Source organism: Ambystoma mexicanum, chromosome 1p, assembly GCF_040938575.1.
Source record: "Ambystoma mexicanum isolate Mex_15411 chromosome 1p, UKY_AmexF1_1, whole genome shotgun sequence".
NCBI classification, from domain to species: Eukaryota; Metazoa; Chordata; class Amphibia; order Caudata; family Ambystomatidae; genus Ambystoma; species Ambystoma mexicanum.
The window spans coordinates 1,470,851,238-1,470,870,596 of NC_090921.1; the positions used below are offsets into that span (position 1 = coordinate 1,470,851,238).

Consider the following 19,359-nt stretch of genomic DNA (forward strand, 5'->3'; position numbering starts at 1 on the left):
TTTAGGAGTCCAGCTCTACCCGCCACTGAAAGCGGCAACTTCCCCCAAAAGGACATTGATTTTTTTCTAAGTTTTCTTTGACTCTAACAGTGTTTAAATTGTATTCCATGTTGGGGTCTCGGTGAATAGTGATCCCCAAGTATTTGAAGGATGTGTCCGTCCACTGAAAGGCCAATGGGGGGGTAGTTAGAGGAGTCTTTGCTCAGGGCAGCTAGGGGGAAGAGGCATGATTTTGCCTTATTGATCTGGATCCCCGTGAATCTGGAGAAACCCTCTAGTGTTTCTAGGATGTTTGGTAGGATGTGTTTTGGGTTGTTTAGATATATGAGTATCGTCAGCATACATTGATACCAGGTGTCACCCCCATCAATCACTATACCTCAATCGCCGTATTCCTGGCGCAGGTATGCCGCCACAGGTTCAACTGCTAAGATATAGAGCATGGGGGAAAGTGGACAGCCCTGCCGCGTACCCCTGTGGAGGTGCCATTTGTCGCAGAATGTGTTATTGGTGCGCACTCTGGCCGTAGGGTCTTTGTATATTAGTTTGCTCCACTTTAGGAAGGCCGGGCCTATCCCCATTTTTGCCATGGCTGTGTATAACCATTCCCATCTAACCGAGTCGAAAGCCTTAGTGGCACCTAAAGATGCCACTGCGCATTTCTCTGGTCTGTCCTTAGTGCTATAGATAATGTGGTGTAATCTACGTAGGTTTTCGGTGATGGATCGCCCGGGCACATAGCCCGTTTGGTCCCGGTGGATCAGCAGGGGGAATACTTTACGCAGCCTTCTAGCAAGTAGTGCTGTTAGGATTTTGTTATCTGAATTCAACATGGACAGGGGACTGTATGAGCTGCACTCTTTTTCATCCTTGCCTGGTTTCAATAGGGGAATGATGGCTTCCTTCATGGTGTCTGGGAAGACGCCCACTTCGTACGCCCCCTTAAACACTCTGGCCAAGAGGGGTGCCAGTATGTCCTCATATGCTTTACAGAACCCTCCCGGGAGCCTGTCTGTACCTGGGGCTTACCCAGAGGGTATGGACCTAATGGTGGCTATTCTCTTCCGGGGTAGGCCTCCGCTAAGTGTACTTCTAAGCTGGGTAGTTTAATAATGTCTAATACGTCGTCGATTTCGACGGCAGAGGGAGATGGGGTTCTGGCATACAATTCTTGATAAAATTCGGCAAACACCGCGTTTATGCCCAGCTGCGTATGTGCTGTGGTGCCGTCGGGCCCGCAGACATGGCAGATGGGCGTTCTGGGGGTTTCCCGTTTGTAGAGCCATGCTAATAACTTCCCGGGTTTGTCTCCGAGGGCATGAGTTCTCTCAATGTATTTCGTGTAGCTGAGCTTTCCCAGCGTGTCCCAGCACATTGGACAGGTCTGCTTGATCCCAACCATCTTGTGCATGTGGTCTGGCTCCGGGGTGTCCCTTTTTTCTAATTCGGCTAGCTCTTTTTCCATGTTTGTAAGCGAGGTTAGAATGGACCTCTGGGCCAGTCTATTTGCTAGCATTTCGCCCCTCATGACAACTTTGTACGCCTCCCAAACAGTGCCTATATGCTGCACGCTATATTCATTTACCTGCCAGAAGTCAATCGTGCTGCTCCTGACTTGTTCGCAAAAGGTTGGGTCAAGCAATGCTTCACTTCTTAACCTCCACGTGGGCACAGGGGAAGGGGGGGGTCTGGGCGGGAACACCACCCAGTTGGTCACTAGTGGGAATGGTCAGATAGAACCCTGGTGAGGTAATGAGCGTCTTCAAACCGCGCTAGCCGTTTGTCATTGACTAATAGGTAATCTAACCTAGTGTAGACAGAGTGGGGAAGGGAATAGAATGAATACTCATGCTTTCCCGGGTTCTGTTTACGCCAAAGGTCTGCTAGGCCCAGTTGTTGCATCAGGGTTAGTAGTATTTTTGCGGGTGGGGATGACCGTGTGTTTGTCGTCTGATCTGTCCATACTGCTATCAAGGGTGCAATTGTGATCTCCCCCCCCCCCCCCCCCCCCCCAGACCATTCTGCCTTCGTCATCGGTTTTTGTTTTGATTAGCTTAAAGGGGACGGAGGGGGCAATCCAGATCAGGACTCCTCTAGCATAAGTGGAGTAAGTGGAGCCTACCGGGGTCCCACTCTAGAATTTGGCTAATGCTTCTAACTTGCGCACATCCAAGTGTGTCTCTTGCAGTAGGGCAATTCAAAGTTGTTGATTCCTCTAACGTTCCATGACATGATTCTAATCTTGTCTGCCATGTGTTATGGGTGTCCAGATGAACTTGGTGGTGGCTTCACTGGTGTTCTTTCTGCTGACTTTGGTGCTGTTTGCCGTCCTAAGTGGTCTTGTTCGTTCGTTCCCCTAAAAAAACTTTCCCAACTATAACCTTAACCCCAAAGTCCATGTTCCCTCCCCCTGTAAATGCGAACAGTCCAAACGGAAAAACAGTCCAGCGAGGTTTCCCCCGTTAAGACTACCCCGGTTCCGCTCCATTCGACCGCACATTGGTCTCCTGGTGCCCTACGGGCGGGTATAATGCACAGGAGAGACTATTCTGGGGGTTGAAGGACAGACATTCCATCTCTGGTGTTGCTCTCATAGAGAATCGTTCCTGCTGCGCTTCAATCCGGTTGCTATTTGCTTCTGTGCATTTGTAGGTTACTAGTCCGGTGTGTGGGCACTCGTGACACGGTTCGGCGCGAACTACGCCCATTGACTTCAGTGTCTGGAATCTGCTCCCTATCCATCCATTCCCGAACCTCTGCTGGGTTGTCAAATAGATGTGCTCTATTGTTATGTATTACTTTTAGTCTTGCAGGGTATAGGAGCATGTAGCACAACCCGGCTCTTTTCAATCTGGCTTTGGAGTAAATGAATTGCACTCTTCATTTGTACCTGGAAGGTATAGTCAGGATAAATAGCTATCTTTGCCGAATCTCTATGGTTTTGGCCACCCGACCTACAGAAAGCCAAAATAGTCTCTGTCCTTGTAATTTAGCACTTTTGCTATCACTGGTCTGGCGCTCGGCAAGTGATCGGTGAGCCCTTTCGATTGTGAAGCCCTGCGAGAGCTTCCCAGCTCCAATCTCCTGGATCAAGAGGTTCTCTACGAAGTTTGTGGGGTCCGATCCTTCGATGCCTTCCGGAAGCCCTAAGAGCATGATGTTATTTCGGCATGCCCGTCCTTCGGCTTCCTCAGCCCTGTCTTCCAGGTTTTTCACCCTTTGTTGTAGTGCGTCAACATCCTTTAGGAGCAGTAGTTTTGCCTCTGTATTTTCATGGTACATGGGTTTCTAGTACCTCAGTCCTGCCGGATATGGAGCGGATGTCCTGTCGCAGGAGGCCCAAGTCTATGGCCACTTCATCAATTTTGTTTTCCATTTTTGTTTGGAGCATCATGATGGCTTCAAGGATCTGGGAATTGGCTGGTTCAGCCGACACCTTGGAGGGATCTGGGAGCACCTCAGTCACACTTTTGTTTGCAGTGTGGGGTCCCAGGGACCCTCCGGAGGCGTAGGTTTACATTGTGGTTTGGCGCTGCTTGGCTTTAGCTCCCTTCGTGGACATCTCTCCAGAGCCGACGGGGGCTTCAGTTAGTCCATTGTTGGCCTGTGTTCGCTGTGACTGCTAACCTGTTATGGAGTGGCAGAGTGGTGGCACTGCGTCGCAGGCACTCGGTGTCCTCTGCGCCGTTTATGTATGTGCTCTCCAGAGCGTGTGGGGCGGGAGCGCAGATCTATTGTTGGGGCGCTGTCAACTCGCAATGGTCCAGCTATTGTCGGCAGCGCCCAGTGGAGCAGCCTGGGAGCAGGCTGGTGGTTGCCTTGTAGCATGCCGGTCAAATCCTGCTCCCAGCCGGGTGCAGACCGGCCCAGCAGGGTGCACAGCGTGTCTGGCGGCCCGGGCAGGCAGGCCACCCAACTGCCAGCCTATGTTGTATTTCCCCCACCTGGGGTTCAGCCTGGGTGTTGCAGGCAGCGCGTTACTCTATGTGCAGGGGGGGGGGCAGGAGCCGCAATATAGATGGCCAGGTGGGTTCACTCTTCCCAGCTCCTCACCTCATGAGACCGCCCAGAGGGGCAGCCCTGACTGCGGGCTCTAGGCCGTGTCCTCCGCAGCACCAGCTTCCCCACTCACACGCCTTTCCAATCCCGGCTCCTCGGGCGGGCTTCCAGCCACCCGCGGCGGCAGCTTAGTTTCTTGCAGCTCCCCCGTCGCGGTTGGCTCCACTCTATCCAGCTCAGGCGCCATCCTACACGGTGTTCACTGGCACCCTGCTTGCAGCTGTCATGCGGGTGGACGGCTGAGTCCTCTACCGTTGCCCCACTTCTCGTGCAGTCTAGGCGAGGCAGTATCGTCTGCAGGAACCGGGGGCGCCCGCAGCAGCGCTGTCCACGCCTCTCTATGCTTCGCACGACCTCACCCTGGATGCGGGCCTCAAGCCCACCGGAGCAACCGGCCCTTCTCAGCACGGTTTGAATGCCAGTGCGCGTTCTGTACAGCTTTGCAGGAGAAGCTCTGTTCACGGGGCCCCAAGGTTTATGTGGCCGCTCCCCCGGAGCGCCACTCTCACACGCGATGTCCACTTTGCACAAGTCGCTGGCCACGCGCGGGGGTCTCCAGTCTGCCCCCCCGGTGTCCGTGGTCTGTTTTGGCACAGTCTGTGGCTCAGCGTCGGTGTTTTTGCTCGGCTTCGTGGCATATGCCAGACGGCGTCCCGGTCTCAGCAGGGCTCTCCAAGCCGCAAAGCTCCCCCAGGTGGGTCCTTCAGATGTTCCCAGCGTTGATTTTGGCAGCGCACAGGGATATTGAGCTTCAAAAACGCACATTTAGCAGCAAATGATGGTCACATCTTACAGAGTTCACCAGGGATGCGTCCTCTTCACATGGCTATTAGCCACGCCCCCCCCATTTCCAGATTCCTCTTGTTGATAGTTTCTTTTCATCGAGCTATCACCCCAGATGGCCCTGCAACTTGCTAATCATCCACGAGAAGGGCCTCTGCCATTTTAGACTCTATAATAGGTTCCATCTTCTGTAACTATCTGTTGGGGACCAAGGTGCCTTCCTTTAAACTCTCAGTAGCCAGAAATGTGAAGGTGGGTGTCGTGTGCTGTAGCAAGCAATAATGAGTGGAATGTCTTTCCTGCATTGGGAGGCTAGAATGGGAATTCAGTACGGGGTGGGGGACTGGAAGAGGATGTGGTGCTGTTGTCAGCTGATGAAAGATGAAGGCCTCTCCTATGATGGAAGGACCAGAGAAGCAGCATCAACTCCAGTTCCAGATGTGCACGGTGGCCTCTGATGCTAGGAGACGCGAGAAAACCATATTTTCAGTATCTGTGTTTGAGCTTAAAGAAGTTGGCACAGGAGCTGGGACTGATTGTATGTAAAACACAGAATTGAAATTTGTCGGAAGGGTGAGAACTCCCTCTTTGACTGCTGAGGAGCAGCATTGCTTCTTTGTAGGCTTGATGGCTGCCTGAGGTAGTCGCTCCGTTGCGCATGCGTTCTGATGACCCTTTTCTCCTCTGCATGTCTCGCTATTTAATGGGTAGCCAGCTGGGACCGGTTTTCTTTACAAGTGAAAGGTGTGTTGCCTATTTGTCTGTAAGCTCGGACACTGGTTAATGACTGCATGATGCTCTTGGTCCTGGTTTGATTCATTGTGCGACATCTAGCGATGCCATTTAATTCCATTTCCATTTACCCGTTATGGTTCACTTACGCCAGATAGGCATTCCTTCAAAAATCTTAAAGGTCTCTGTTACATTGCACTGCACTTGGATAATTAGAGCCACTGGGCATTATAGTAGACAGCTGACCGTCTTTCCCCATTTCTCGGTGTATGTCAAGCCTTTGATTTCTCCTTTCTTTTTTAGTTTAGCATTCTGTATATGGGGTTTCATGACATGCACACTGTACGGCATTAAGCCCACTTTAACCACATGTGGCCCCTGCACGTTTGCTGACTTTCTGGGTTTTGTGACATATTTTTCTTAGTCTTAATTCCAAGCCTGGTAAACTGGCTCTGTTTTGTGCTCTGCCTTTAAAGTTCTTATGACTCCTTAGATGGGGTACCCAAGGGATACCCCTTAGTCTACTAGAGAGAGTACCATGTATTTGTCATGTGGCTAGGCTGGTAGTGGCTTTCTTGCGTGTGTAAAATGGCATACTCCATTTCACCTCCATTTATCAAAATGAAGGTTGTAGTTCTTGCCTCAAAGGCAATTCTGACATGGCATATGTAGATCCCTGTCTGGAACAATGTGGAAAGGATGTGTGAGAGACTCTTCCAAAACGTCTGGGTATGTTTGGAAGAATCGTTTGCCATTGGCTGGGCACCCGATTTGTTTCAATAATGCTTGGTGTGTGATCAAACCACACACCCTTGTCCGCTTATCTTGTCTACAGCTGGATTTCTCACTCTGCTGATCGAGTAAGGACCAAAGCTCTGCACCAGCACCCATTGAAATACCCCAAAAATCTGATTTCGAAGCAAGGCCTCTCTAAAGACCAGCCGGAATGCTGTGTGGCGCTCCTTTCCCCTGATGTGATGTGGCCAGCAGGAACGCAGGTCCTGCTCAAAAGCCTAGTTTGCCTGAAGCGCTCGACAGTGCCTGCATCACCAGACCCAGAATTAGATTCCCCATAACTGCCAGGACTCTGAAGTCTCTCCGATCCAAATCAACCCAGAGAATCCTCACCACAGTTCTACAGTCCCCTTTCCACCATATACCATTATTTACTCCCTGGGTAATATCAGTTTTAGCTGAAAACAAAAAGGACTGTTGCAAAGATTCCAATGGAGCACAAGGAAAGGAGAAAACATGTGGGTGCTGTGCCCGGTTGCCTTTTTATTAAAAAAAAGAAGAAAGATTGCTGTCTAAGTTCTTGGATTCCATGCCCTTTATGCAACATCTTATAAGTTTTGTCGAAAGGGGACTAAGAGTGGTCTCTTGACCACCTGCTGCACCAGTACAAGAAAATATTCTTTTGCAGAACCGTATTTTTTCTTTTGCATTCCTACTGTGTGGCACATGAGTCCTACTCTTGTATTCCCCTGTCTTGCATCTGTTGGGATGTTTGGAGGGTGTTTCAGAATCGTCTCTGGTGGAATACAATCTAATGCAGTGAATCTAGCATGTGTTTGCCACACTTAGTGGGCATTCTAAGCTGAGCAGAAAAGCTTTGCCTTGGGAGAACAGGATTGGTATGCAAGTATAATCAAGTAATGGAGGTCCACACAGATGTATAACAAATACAAAATCAAAGGGACCTGCCTGCTGCTGTCTAGGAATACTTGGGACATTTTCCAATATCACTTAATACGAAGTGTGGAAGAAGATTAGGTAGCGGAGGTGGGCAGCAATATATTGCCTTTCTGGTGTTTGCCCTTTTTTCTATGAGGTTGGAGGTCTGCTTTGTTCATGTAATCTACCCTGTTTGGGGGAGGCGGTTTATAATTTTGGATGGTTTTAAAAAACATTATGAATCGCTGGATTACATAGTATGTCCTAAACCCTTTGCATTGACATATGTTGCCTGATAAGTTGGGTAGATTGTGTGGAAAGCAGTGAAAACCAAGAATAGACCAGGTTGTAGAAAGCTAGATCAATGAAAGGATGAGGAGTCAGGTTGATGGTACAGGACGTTAAAGTTGCAGACGCCAGTAAATCTACATGCCGCGTTTTGGATTGCTTTCTTTTCTTCAACTTCAACTCAAGCTCTCTTCTGTTCTCATCCTTCCTGACCTTGCCTTTGATACAGTCAATCATGCCACCCTGATAAATCTTCTCCGTGGTACACTTGGCACCACAGACCTGGCTCTGGACTAGTTTACCGCCTTCCTCTTGGACCAACCTTCCCAGGTTCAACTGGCCCTTTTCTCTCCACCATCTCACTCTCCACCTGCAGAGTTCCGCCTTGGCTGTTCAATATCTACCTGGCTCCTCTAGCCCACTTGATCTCCACCTTCTCTAACTTCCAGTGTTATGCAGATGACTCGCAGCTTTCCTTCAAGCTTTCCTCCTCTACCTCCTCTCTCATTCCTGAATGCCTGGCTGCTATTCCGGCATGGTACTCTAATGATCTTTGCCTTAGTGCCAGTAAGACAGATATCCTTCTCATTGGGACCCCTGCTCCCTTTTTCCCCTCCCACTCTGGCCGCCCTCCATGGTCCCCTCCCAGCCTGTGAGGCAAAAAACCTTGGTGTCCTCTTCAACTCCCCCCTCTCCTCTTCTCCTCACATCACGGTCCTTGCCAAGCTAGCACACTTTCAACTGAACCTCCTCAGGGGCATTATCCCTTTCCCCCAGAAACTCAGTCACCAGAGATGTGGTCCTCGCCAGGCTGGACTACTGCAACAGCTTTTTCCTTAATCTGCCCAACCCCCACAACCCCCATCTAATCCAGAATAGGACTGCAAGACCTATCCTTGGCCTCAAGCCCAAGGACCGCATCTCTCTAGCCCTAAAGTGTCTCCACTGGCTCCTGGTTGCTGCGAGGATCAAGTTCAAGACCCTTTGCATCATCCACCAGGCTTTCTGGGGCCTAGCACCCCTCTGCATCCAACTCTCTCTCCCTAAATACCTCCCTGCTAGAGCCCTTTGGACGTCTAGCTCGAACTCTCTGCAGATCAGATGCTTTTCCGAGCAGAGAGTGGGGGGGGGGGTGGGTGTAGATCTCTCTCTGCAGGTGCATCCCTCTGAATGGCCCCCTGCCCTCTCAGACTTCAGCCGGATATCCTGATGTTCCTGAAGCTTCTCAAGACCTTCTTTTTCTCTTCTTCCTTCTCTCTGCCCCGCTAATGTCCCAGTCTGCTTCTTCACTGGCTGCCGGGTTCCTTCAGAGTTTTCATAGCACCAGAGGCCACCAAGGAGTGCGCTTATGGTTGCTGCCCGAGTCTTCTACTCCCGGAGGGTGGCGGGGAGCGAGGGACAGGTCGTAAAGTGATTTGAGCCCTCACTTCGGAACCCCTAGGCATATGATTTCTTGACTGTCCTGCCTATAAGTACCGTGGGCATGTAAGTACCAAAAGGCAAGCAAATGGTGCAAGGAGTCCCGAGATACGCTGTGCAGACGTCGGAGCGGGAAAGTGAAAGTATTTTCCCTGACGCAGCACTCAGCACCTGCATTGACTGGGTGAGCTGCGGGTTTGAGGCCTGTGTGTGAGCCATAGAACACAGATACTGTATGCAGGGCCTGCAAATGGATCCCTATTGTGGGCCGTGGATGTGGAGCGCTATCACACCACACCCCCACCGATTAGACAACATGGAAGTATAGGAGGGGTATATTGCTTTTTAGGGGTCCTTGTATAGGGTACTTGTTGCTGGATCCTGGAGACCTTGGCCCCCTTTTACGAGGACCTATACGAAGGCGCAGGCCATCCAGATGGGGAGGGAATTGAAAGTTATTTGAGATAGGTCCCATGACCAACACTGACACATGAGCCTAGGTGGCTGGACGTGTTGATTACTCGGGAGGAGCTCCAGGACACAATCTGATGATTGCAGTTGGGTAAAGCGCTGGGTGAAGATGGATTCACCTCAGTCTTTTATAAATAATTTTTTAATGCGCTACCCCCATTCCTGGTTGGGTTGTTCAGTAATATCTTGGAGACCAGCCATGCACCCATGTAATTCTTCAGGGCACTTCTCTGTCCCACCTAAAGAGGGTAGAGATCCATGGGTATGTGGTTCGTACCACCCGATATGACTCCTCAATGTCCATGCAAAGATATTTACTTGAGTGCTGGCCTCAAGGTTGTAACTGTATATGCCACGGCTAGTACATTCAGACCAGGTGGGCTTTATAAGCGGATGCCAGGGCGTGGATACCATGAGGAAATCCCTACATCTGATCAACTGAGCTTGGTATGGAGACCCCACTTACTGATGGTGGATGCAGAAAAAGCCTTTGACAGAAAAGAGGAGCTTTCTCAAGGAAGCCCTTCTAAAGTTTGGCATGGGGAACAAATTCTTACAGGGAGTTATGGCAGTATACTTGGGACCCAGAGCGTGTGGCGGGGGATGTGGGCTCCTCCCGTTGGTTTCGGCAGGGTGCGGTACAAGGCCGGGTTGTCCTCTCTCACCTATTTTATTTGCTCTCTCCTTAGAGCCTTTTGCCCAGAAGTTGAGGGATGATCAGTGTGTTGGAATAGCTGTGGGAGGGGTTGAATAGAAGTTTGGTCTCTACTTGGACTATATGTTGCTGCATGTACGTAAACCTGTAACCTCGGTCCCAGCGGCAGTGGAACTGATTGAACAATCTGGGAGGTTATCAGGGTTTAAAATCAATAAGGGGAAGTCCATTCTGTTCCCGTTGGGTGACATGGGAGAGGGCGATGTTCAAAGATGGACTCCCCTAGTGATGCGTGTCATTGTGGATAAATTAACGTCACAGGTGAACTGCAGGAGCTCGGAGGTGAATTTTCCACCCCTAATTTTGAGGCTCTTTGAGGACCTAGATAAGTGGAGTAAACTGACTATATCTTGGCTCAGAAAACTTAATGCTATAAAGATGGTTTTCCTCCCAAAGATTTTGTACCTGTTTTAGGGCTCCAAATCAGGAGCATTTGAATCACTTTTGGGAGGTTAAGGGTTGCCTCATGCGGTTTCTGTGGCAGGGAAAGAAGGCTAGAGTAGCGTATGAAGTCTGGTTCCTCCGGATTGATAGGGGTAGGTTTCCCAAATTTATCTTTACTATAAGGCCGCCCAACTTCGAATTTTGATCCCCCATCTGCGGGAGCAAAGGGAATACCAATTGGTAGAATTAGACAACTTTCACCTTGCGCCTGCAACGGTGGCAGAATGGCTATGGGTACAACAGGAGCAGATCCCGAAAAGGGTTGGAGAACATCCTATCCTAGGAGTCATTTGAACATTTGGCAGAGAGGCCCAGCGATGAAGGTTGTAACTAAATGGCCATCCCTGTTGAGCCACCTATGGACACCTGGTGTGAGGGATGATCTCCCGAACCCGGAAAGGTTTCAAAGTTGGTTTGAGGCTGGTTTAGTGAGGATTGGCTAGTTATGGAGAAATGGCCAGTTCATCACTAAAGTGGACCTGGAGGAAGCATTGGGGATAGGTAAACTGTCAGGATTATCATACTTGCAATTGAACTGAGGGCTTACAGCAGAAGTCTGGAGGGAAAGCTTACAGAGGGACCTTACTTGGATGGAGAAACTCCTGGAATCCAGGACTGAGATGAAGGGGCCGATTTCTTCTCTATACAGGGTTCTGGTAGAGGCAGGGAAGGGAAGCACAGAGAAGTTGCGGAAACATTGGCAGAGTGACTTGGGACTGGAAGTGGGAGTGGCCCTATGGTATAAAATGTGCTGCAGGGCTTTTAAGGTGTCGCTCACGTGCCAGTACAAGCTCTGTGATCGGCGGCAATATGACCCGATGCGACTTTAAAAAATGTCCTTGGGGGCGCTTAGCCCTCTGTGCTGGCATGAATGCGGAATGCAGGCAGACTATTGGCACATGTAGTGGAGCTGTGAGAGAGTGCAGTTCTTTTGGGATGAAATGCTAGGGGCTGGATCGGGTCACCAGTCCCTTGCTGGTATTTTCTGGTCTGGAGGGGAAGGAAGGGTTGGGGCGGGGGGAGGGGACTACGTTCTCCCACACATGGTGCACTGCCTGGTACTGGCAGGTAGGGCATACTTGGCTACACATTGGAAGAGGGTGCAGCTTCCAGGAAAAAGGGAATGGGTCAGTACGGCTAATAATATCTATGTAATGGAAAGAATTACTGCGGCCGTACATGGCGGTGTGATTTGTGAAGCAGAATGGGGTGAATTCCGGGCTATGTATATGCTGACGGAGGGTGATCTCGTTCAGGAGAGGGCAAGTTGAAAATGGAGGATTGAGGACCGTAGGTGTTAGGTTCACTGACTGCTGGTAGTGGGGATAGGATTGAGGAGAATGGATGGGGGTGATCACAGAGGTCCTACTTCAAGCAGAGTTGGAATAACTGTGGGCTGTTGATACTTACTTGAGCCTAAGGCAAAAGGAAAGTCTATACCAGGAGGTTGGAGGGCGATCGGGAGGTTTGGCAGAAGATGGCCAGTGTGTGCATCGGCTGGTGTTTAATGCTCATTTTGAGACTGTACTGTGCCTCTGGCCTTTTTTTGTGTTGTATCATTTGAAAACTTGAAGATTACATTTTTTTAAAAACAACAATCTCACGTGGAGCTCCCAAATGGTCAAGTGCAAGCCCCCCCCCTCACCTCCCCCTGCAAGGTGGGAAGTAATGGACTTAGTTAAGAGAGCGTGATTTGCATGTAGCGGAACCTCAACCATCCTTAAATCTTTTGTTTTTTAAATATTTTTATGGGCAAGTGCACCTGCTCCAGTATTAATACATTTAGATTGTCATTCCCACGTGTAAAGCTGTTTGGGCCATTAAGTTAATAATATGGTTCTAGCAGCACACATTATATTTAAAGGTTTTGGTTATTGCTTGTACACTGCTTTTAATTTTTCAGTCGACTTTCTTGCTTACCTTGCTGTGCAGTTAATTCCATGTGTTTGATTCCCCATCTTACTTTTCTTTTCCCTAGCTGGCTTTGGTGGCATTTCTGGGCTTGGCAACCTTGGAATGGGCTCTGCTAACTTCATGGACCTACAACAGCAGATGCAGCGGCAGCTCATGTCAAATCCAGAAATGCTTTCCCAGATAATGGAGAACCCCCTGGTGCAGAACATGATGTCCAATCCAGACCTGATGAGGCAGATGATCATGGCCAATCCTCAAATGCAGCAGTTGATGGAGCGGAACCCTGAGATCAGTCACATGTTGAACAACCCTGAACTCATGAGGCAGGTTCGTGGCATGCTTGTCCTGCAGTATTCTTTACATTGTTCAATTTGTAAACTCCATAAGAATTTGTGGAATGTGGATACTTTACCTGCCAATCCAAGGAAATTATATAGGCATATTTATGCATTGATGCAGTACTGGGAAGATAGATGCTTGCCTCCCCGATTGCTGTTGCGATGGCTTAATTTACTGTTCCAGCTATATAGAACGACTGGTAAGGTACGATTTCAAGTTAAGTTAGGCAGTCGTTTGCACAGGAAGTCAATAGTTTTAACACCCTTCACCAGTACAACTTAACAGGAAGAATTACACACTTGGATGATCAGTTATAAAAAAAATACATATTTATAGCTGTATAACATGAAAAATGACTGCAAGCATGTAATATCACACAACTCTAAATAAAAGATGCATGTATACAATCACTGAAGTAGCGCAAAATACATAACCAACCTCTGTAAAGGAAGGTAAGTATTAGTATGCAGCACTGCAGGTCCACAACTATACAACACTTCCTTCAGAAGTCCATCCTTGAGATGTATGCCGCCTTGTGCCCAAAGGTTCACCAAAGTTCCACACAGTTTTGTGAGATGGGAAACCCTTAGTGTAGGGTTTCTAGGGTCCAGTGAAGTTTCAAGTGGTAGAGGGCAAGTTATTATAGCTTTGCCCGCCATTGATTTATTCTGCGCTCGGTAAGAATGTAATCGAGGATCAGCCTGCGTTTCTCCAGCCGCTGCCAACCCCTTGGTAAGCTCTGCTGAACAGCTCCTGAGCTCACGCACGTGGGCTGTGCTTACTTTCCTCCCTCACTCTCCCATCTCGCCTCCTTGCACCTTTGATGGTGCTCTCAATCTCTCCCATCTTCTCAAACTGCAACTCTTTCTCCTATCTGTTAGGCAAAGTTTGTATGCAGTACCCTCTGGGACCACTACACACAACTCTGACTACAGGTATAGGCAACCCAACCTTTGGTATAAACCTGTACTACAGTTTTGGTAGCATGTTGAGCAGCCAGACTTATCTCAAGAGGGGTCAATGTGAGCTGTAGTGGAGTTGCACAAAGATTCACAGTTACAAGCATTCAAATAAACTTACACTCAAGGTTTCTTGCATAAACAATTGTTAATTTATCAGTCCGTAAGGATAAGCCGCCTTCAGAAGGGAGCAATATAATAAAACACAAATACACTTCAATACTGTACATTCTTAGTTTCTAAATCAGTAAAGACCCATTTGGGATGGCCCACAGACACACCTACACCCACAGGTGACTTCAATAGTTAAGGCGCTGGGGATCCCGTAATGGGGACAATAGTAGCTTTCTGTTTGCATTTAGAATACTCTTAGAAGTTGGTAAAAGGCAAAGGTTATTAGAACAACAAGAGACCACAAATATTCTTTAGCAGGCAAATACTTTTGGATTCCTCAAGAAGAGTCATACAATTCAATGGTCAAAAGTCTTGTATAGGATGAAGCACTTCTGGTAAGCAAATGGAAAAGTCTTTGCACAAGTTCTTGGGAGTCTTCGATGAAAAGAAGAATCAAATGTACGGCCACAAGCTGATTAGACTTGTGAGTTGTAGAAGTTGCAAGCACTCTACAGTAAGAGGTGAGTTCTCGGACTTTTTATAGTACCTTAAAAATGAAGTAAAGATTTCAGCTGATGACCTCTGTTCCTGTGCAGCTCTGCAGATCTCGTTGTTCCTGGGCCTCAGTCGTGGGGACAAGAGGGAGGACGTCGGGGGACTCCTGCAATGCACTGGGACGGTCAAAACTTGCAACCGGCAAACTTCACTTTCAGTGGCTGTTCAGTGTTTCAATGCCTCGCGTCTACTGAAAATAGCAACACTGCGGTTCCTGGCTGTGGAGATGGACTTCCCTTGCTTCTGGGTTACCGCACTCCGGCTCGGTCAGTCCTGCTTCCTTGGAGTCCGTAGGATCTTCCTGAAGCTCTAGGCCAGCTTAAAAGCAACACACAGAGTCTGGTGTTCCTCTCCCTGGTTATACGGTTTTCAGCAGCAACTCTGTGGAATTTCAACCAGCTCTGAGATGAATGTGCAGGTGGCTTACTTTGGAGCTGATTGGTCCCACCAACTCAAGGGAAGAAGTCGTCCGTGCAGGGGCTTCTGTCGATGCGAACTTGGCATTTTGGCACTGCAGCATGGCTTCACCGGGCAAACCAAAAGTCCAGGAGTTGCAGCAGGCGTCCTGTTAGTTCTTCTTCGGTTCCTTCGTCCAGTGGTTGACTCTGGCTTCCAAGGCAAAAGCCTCGCATTTTATTCAGTTCTCTCCCATTCATTCCAGCCTAGCTGTCACTCACCCTGCAGGGTGGCCATCCTTGCCGGACAGTCAGCTGGCCAATCACTACAGAGTGCATTTGGGTCTCCTAGGAGACTAAGCCCAGGGAGTTTCGGCACCTCCCTCACTTCCTGCCTACCCCAGACACCCTGGAGCCCCAGAGGTGGGTTTCGCTCGTGAATCCCGCCAAAGGCAAAATGAACAAAGACCAAACCTGGTTTGGTGTGCAGAGGAAATCTCAAGAAGGATATTTCCACAAAGAAATGGCAAAAAAAAAGACCAGGGCCATTTTGACAAAAATGGCACCCCTGGGTGCTTTACTGTAGCTGCGAACGCAGCCTGCGGTAAATGCACACCATGGTAGTTAAAACGAAAACACTGCCACCAGCCATTCAGTGAGAAATGGTTAAGATAAAAATGTTACATGAGAAGCTAGACAAAGGGGATACTAGGTAACACCACCAGCACTCTATTGTAAGATAGGGTGTGCTGGGTATAGCAAGTTACAATGATAAGTAGTCAATTTCACTTTAATGCTCTTGGAAATCGTAGTTTATCCAAGAGATGGTATTTAAACCTTTGGGTAATTTTTTTTTTATTTGATTCAATTGTACAAACAATTTTTTCAAAGGTAAAATAAAAAAAAAGTCCAATGTATCCATAAAGTTCCATTAAGATCCCCTTCAACATTAAGTATTCCTAAAGAAAACACGAAAGGAAAGTCCCTTCCAGGTCCTCCATTTTGACCCTTTCCGTTAATACCACAGCCTGACCTATTGGGTTCCTTACCTAAATCTAGTTGTTCTCAAGGTCTTTAACCAGTTTATGTTGTCAGACTTCCTTCCATTATTTATTTATTTAATCCCTTAGGCCGCTTCACAATGTTCACTTTTTTTTGTTTTGATTCCGGTTTTTATAACACGTACTCAGACATTTTCACATATGAAGTCCTTTGGGTAATCTGAAAGACTTCCCTGTGCCACTGCACTGAAGGTGCTGTGACACAATGTAAAACATGATGCCTATGGAGTTTGTCAGACCCCACAACGAAAAGCAAGTGTTCAAAATCGCAATAAAATACAGGAAAAAAGGTCACTCTCGAGGTAAAAAAAAAATCAAGTCCTCAAAATCCAGCATAGTTGCTGTGGGTCTCTAAGGTGGAGGGAATTGGCATTGGGGAGAATTCTCAGAAATGTGCCATCATCCCTCTCACTAAGTCTTGAAGGGGAAAGTTTCAAGAGGGATATCGTGGTACCAAACCCAGGCCTCTGACAAAGCCCCCTCTAACCTGTATTTTTCTATCTCCAACACTCTGGACATCCTTGCCCCTGTCATGAGAATCCGTCTGAAGCCTACCTCCAAGTGCAACTCTTTGTATGACTACAACCTTGCTGCCCTGAAACGCAAGTGCAGGGTGGCTGAGAGGAAGTGGATGGCTTCGGGTGCATCCTCTGACAATCTGGCATAACGGCTGCTACAAAGGCAATACAGACTCTCCTCTCCAAGAAGAGGGTCAATATCCAATACTGTGTCTCTGCGGCCTTTAACACGGCCAAACTCTTTAAAATCTACAAGGATCTGTCCAATCATACTGCAGTCTCCACCTCTCCTGTTTCTTCCCAGACCCTCTGTATGGCTCTGGCCTCTCATTTCACCACTAAAACCAGGACATCCTGTCCTTGCTTTACTCTTCCTCTCCCTCTCTCAGTACCCCTTTGGCTGCCTCTCTCTCTCCTCTTCATTTTTCCTCTTTTGCTCTGACAACACCTGACGATGTCTCTAGACAAGTCTTCTGTTCTTTCGAGGGAGTAGGGGCTTCTCTCTCAGATTTTCATAATTTCCCTCCTAAACCCTTCACATTTGGTTAGGGAGTCGGATTTTGTTGGACATGATATTCTCTCGGGTGAGGAGTCACTCGAGGAAGAAGGAAACCTATGACGTCTTTTCTTCGACTTCTTGGAGGAATTTGAAGAATGACGTGAACGACTTCACGATCGTGATTTCATCGATCTTTTTTGACAAAATAAATCTTTGGACTCATCAGAAGTACATTTATTTGGAACGAAGGGGATTTAGTTCTACCCAACGCCAATTTACCTCTACACTCTTTCAGGGCCTTGTCAGTCATCGCCCGACAGAATTTACACTCCTTGGTACGCTGCTCCGTGCCGAGGCACCACAGGCAAACGCAGTGGGGGGTCCGTGATGGACATCTTCGACCCATAATCCTGACTTTTCTTAAAACCTGTCTTGGGCATCGTGGGTGAATTAGGTTTTTTTCAAGAACCAAAGCGCGTCATAATTTCTCTGGAAGCGAAAGCTGCGTCGAAAAAATTGAACTGAAGCCAACTGGGGCTAAACATGCTACATATACTGCGGATCATGTCGACGATCAGACGGAGGCCCTCGAAGGACCACGAGTCATCGGCTCTACCACACAGCGCCCCCTGTCAAGAAAATTCTTTTCTGAAGCAGCTGAAACTGGAACGATAATGATCAAATATGAGGAATACATGGGAGGATACAATCCATTCGAAGGGAGATACTATGTAACCCTTTTGCCACTCCACATAAGGTGTGTGTGTGTGTGTGCGCGCCATTCTATCAGTATATAAAGTTTTAGGAGAGATACTTGGTATCTCACTGTAGAAAGTAAGGATTCATAAAGAATCTCAAAGGAGAACACCAGCTGTGTGCTTCAAAATTAAAATAGTGCCTTAAAAGAGATTTGGAGGAAAGTAGACTCCATAGGACAGGTAAAACACAGAGAACAGAGTTCCAAAAGACAGAGCCCATAAGAATGAATGAGTGGAAAAAGGGTCCACTCATTCAAGATATAAGGAAAAAGGTCCTGAAGTCAGGCAAAGTGCTGGGGGGGGTCTCACTAGAAGAGGGGATGAAGCATAACAGAGGATAGTACAGGGGCAACGTGCTGGTCTTGGAAGCAAGACGACACACAGCAACAGAGGTTTGAATCCCGGATCCACGCTTAGAAACCAAACTCTGGTATTAAGCACATTTATAAAAAAAAAAAAAAAAAATTGAAATAACATTGAAAATCTCCCTAACAAGTAGTACCATATTCAGTACAGTGTCTACACTGTAATACAGGGCTCGCAAAATCTCCTTGGCCACTGGCATACACAAGGAGATTTTATGAAGGGCTTGGACAATTTCCATTGTCCTTTCCCTTTATGGCGAGTACAGGGATGAAGAATTTGTGAATTACTGCAAAGCAACATAGTTGCTGTAAATAGCAAATTATTTGTCACTGCTCAGTTGGCCACTGGGTGGCAGCATTGCACCAAATATATTTATTTCTGAAATGCACCAGTTAACAAAGGTTTTATTTTTTTTCAACACTTTTGAAAGGCGAGATTAATTTATTGGGGCGAGTAGGTTGAGTAATTAGCCCTGTAGGCCTAGTGAAATGTTTAATTTTTTGCATGGTCTGCAAATAGATTGGCTAACCTCAAAAATCATATAGATGCAGCTTCCAACACCTAGCACTCAAAAATTGGAACGCACTACCCACTGCTCGAAGGAATGAAAAATCCTACACCGCATTCCGCAAACTGCTGAAAACCACTCTGTTCAACTAACCAGTTTCCTCACCTTTCCTAGACATATGGACTGTATGTAACGCTATGAATGCACCTACCCGCTGTAATGTATTCCTGTACCAAGTGAGCATCCTGTAACATCGCCACAATGCCCCCGGGCTGATGTGCGCTAAATTTAAATAAATCTATTTGCTGCGCTAGGACGTCCTCCGCTTTCAACATGCTACCCTCAAAAGTTCGTCTTGGTGCAATATATTGGCTACCCTCGAAAATGTATCTTGGGTAGCCAATATATTGCAGTAAGATGCATTTTGAGGATAGCCAATCGGTTGCACTTAAATGAATTCTTATGGTGGCCAGTATATTGCACTAAAACGAACCTTTGAGGATAGCAGATATATTGCACTTGGTTGACTCCTTAGAGTAGCCAATATATTTCACGAAGATGAACTTTTGACAGTAGCCAATATATTGCACTCAGTGCAATATATTGGCCACCCTTAGCATTCAGCGAAGTGCAATATATTGGCTCATCTCAATAGTTTGTCTTGGTCTTGTCTTGGTGATATAGTGGCTAGCTTTGGAGCTCAGTGACATTCTACACAGTGGTAGGAATCGCATGGTAGTGATGATGTAATAAAGTAGTGGTAGGATTTAGACAGCACTGGCTGTGCT

At 47.7% G+C, this 19,359-nt stretch overlaps 1 protein-coding gene across 4 annotated transcripts in view; it reads left to right on the plus strand.

The window, feature by feature from the left end:
* Window positions 1-19,359, plus strand: part of UBQLN4 (ubiquilin 4) — a 404,884-nt gene that overhangs the window by 214,809 nt on the left and 170,716 nt on the right. For all 4 annotated transcript variants that reach the window (XM_069607136.1, XM_069607138.1, XM_069607139.1 and 1 more), the window contains exon 4: window positions 12,564-12,826. In XM_069607136.1, the coding sequence (XP_069463237.1) occupies window positions 12,564-12,826 (263 nt within the window). The remainder of the gene's footprint in view (window positions 1-12,563; window positions 12,827-19,359) is intronic.